General features: G+C 43.1%; 1 protein-coding gene across 12 annotated transcripts in view; it reads right to left on the reverse strand.

The window, feature by feature from the left end:
• The window catches only part of TAF1 (TATA-box binding protein associated factor 1), a 100,938-nt gene that overhangs the window by 57,348 nt on the left and 41,733 nt on the right, over positions 1-1,857 (reverse strand). For all 12 annotated transcript variants that reach the window (XM_017516745.2, XM_017516739.2, XM_017516736.2 and 9 more), the window contains exons 27-28: positions 1,405-1,503; positions 949-1,126 (exon numbers count right to left, since the gene is read on the reverse strand). In XM_017516745.2, the coding sequence (XP_017372234.1) occupies positions 949-1,126; positions 1,405-1,503 (277 nt within the window). The remainder of the gene's footprint in view (positions 1-948; positions 1,127-1,404; positions 1,504-1,857) is intronic.

Below are 1,857 nucleotides of genomic sequence, written 5' to 3' on the forward strand. Positions count from 1 at the left end.
GCAGGACGCGCAGATTTGTTAAATAGGTAAACGTGTGCCATGGTGGTTTATTGCACACATCAACCCATCAGCTCATCTTTCTCATTAAAAAAAATTTTTTTAAAGCTATTTAAACACTACAGACCTGTATGTTCATCTGGAAAATGAGGGTTATAAGAGTACTCATTTTAAAGATTTCTTATGGTGAAATTTAAAAAATGTGGCCGGACACGGTGGCTCACGTCTGTAATCCCAGCACTTTGGGAGGCCAAGGTGGGCAGATCACTTGAGCTCAGGAGTTTGAGATGAGCCTGGGCAACATGGTGAAACCAACACTTTGGAAGGCCAAGGCAAGCAGACCACTTGAGGCCAGGAGTTCACGACCAGCCTGGGCAACATGGCGAAACCCCATCTCTACCAAAAAAATACAAAAATTAGCAGGGCATAGTGGCAACAGCCTGTAGTCCCAGCTACTCAGGAGGCTACTGGGCAATAGGAGTGAAACCCTGTCTCACAAGGAAAAAAAAAAAAACAACACACAAACAGATTTCTTCCTCTTTTGTCTTCTCAGCTTTTGAGCGCCTCTAACATATTTGTAGATCAAATCAAAGATTCAGACACAGCAAATACGGTCACAAGTGCATACTCTACACAGGTTCCATCCACACTCAATGTCTCTCTCTTCTAACCTAGGCTCACCTCTTCCACTATTTTCCATGCAACTGTTTCATTGCAATGGACAGACTCCAAATTCTCCAGAGGATATAAGAACTAAAAACAGTGGGAATAAAAAGAAGTGATATTTATTAAATGACTGAAAATGTGTATTATCTGATTTTCATACCCACAAATGAATGCACAAATGCACTGTAGTCCTCTCAGTCCAATCCAGTCTGAATTTAGAGCCAGTAAGGAATAAATAAGGATCTGAAAAATGATCTTTGCAGCCATGGGACATGTGATTCTTACCATTGTAGGTTGCACTATTTTTCACAATTAGCTCCAGATGCTCTCTGAACTCTTCCCGAGATGGGTAGAGGCGTTTACGCACATTTTCACGAAGTGTTTGCAGGTCCATTGGCCGAGTGATGATTTTGTAGTAGTCCTTTACAACTTTTGCATTAACTGGAGTGTGGAAAGGATATGTCTGCAAACAAGAGCCAGAACCATACATCAGCAAAGAACACTTGCCAGAGCCAATTCCTGAAGACACACACATCTTAACCTGTCTGTCAACTCTGAAAGGAATCTTTCTAGATGGAGCAGATCTGTTTCCTCTATTAAACTGCTTTAAAAAAATAAAAAACTACATCCCCCAAAATCTGAGGTGCCTAGATCTATAGATTACTGCCCCCTACTGGAAATCACAGACAGAACAAAGAACCTTAACATCCATACTACAGATATCCAATGCAATGAACTCACATTTGGAAGATCTCTCATGTCATTGATGATGGACTCCAAGATGGATGATAGCGTCACCATAGGGTCTGTGCGGCGCCGATGGATGGACTTATGAGGTCTCTAAGGAGAAACAAGAAATCAGAATGCCTCCTCAGACCAAAAAAAAATCCACATTCTGCTTGGGCACGGTAGCTCACGCCTATAATCCCAGCACTTTGGGAGGCCAAGGTGGGCAGACCACTTGAGGCCAGGCGTTCAAGACCATCCTGGGCAACATAAAGAAACCCCATCTCCACTAAAAATACAAAAATTAGCCAGGTGTGGTGGCATGTGCCTGTAATCCGAGCTACTTAGGAGGCAGAGGTAGGAGGATCACTTGAAACTGGGAGGCAGAGGCTGCAGTGAGCCAAGATCACACCATTGTACTCCAGCCTGGGTGACAGAGCAAGACTGTCTCAAAACAAAAACAAAACC

This window comes from Cebus imitator, unplaced genomic scaffold, assembly GCF_001604975.1.
Source record: "Cebus imitator isolate Cc_AM_T3 unplaced genomic scaffold, Cebus_imitator-1.0 Scaffold602, whole genome shotgun sequence".
Taxonomy (NCBI): Eukaryota; Metazoa; Chordata; class Mammalia; order Primates; family Cebidae; genus Cebus; species Cebus imitator.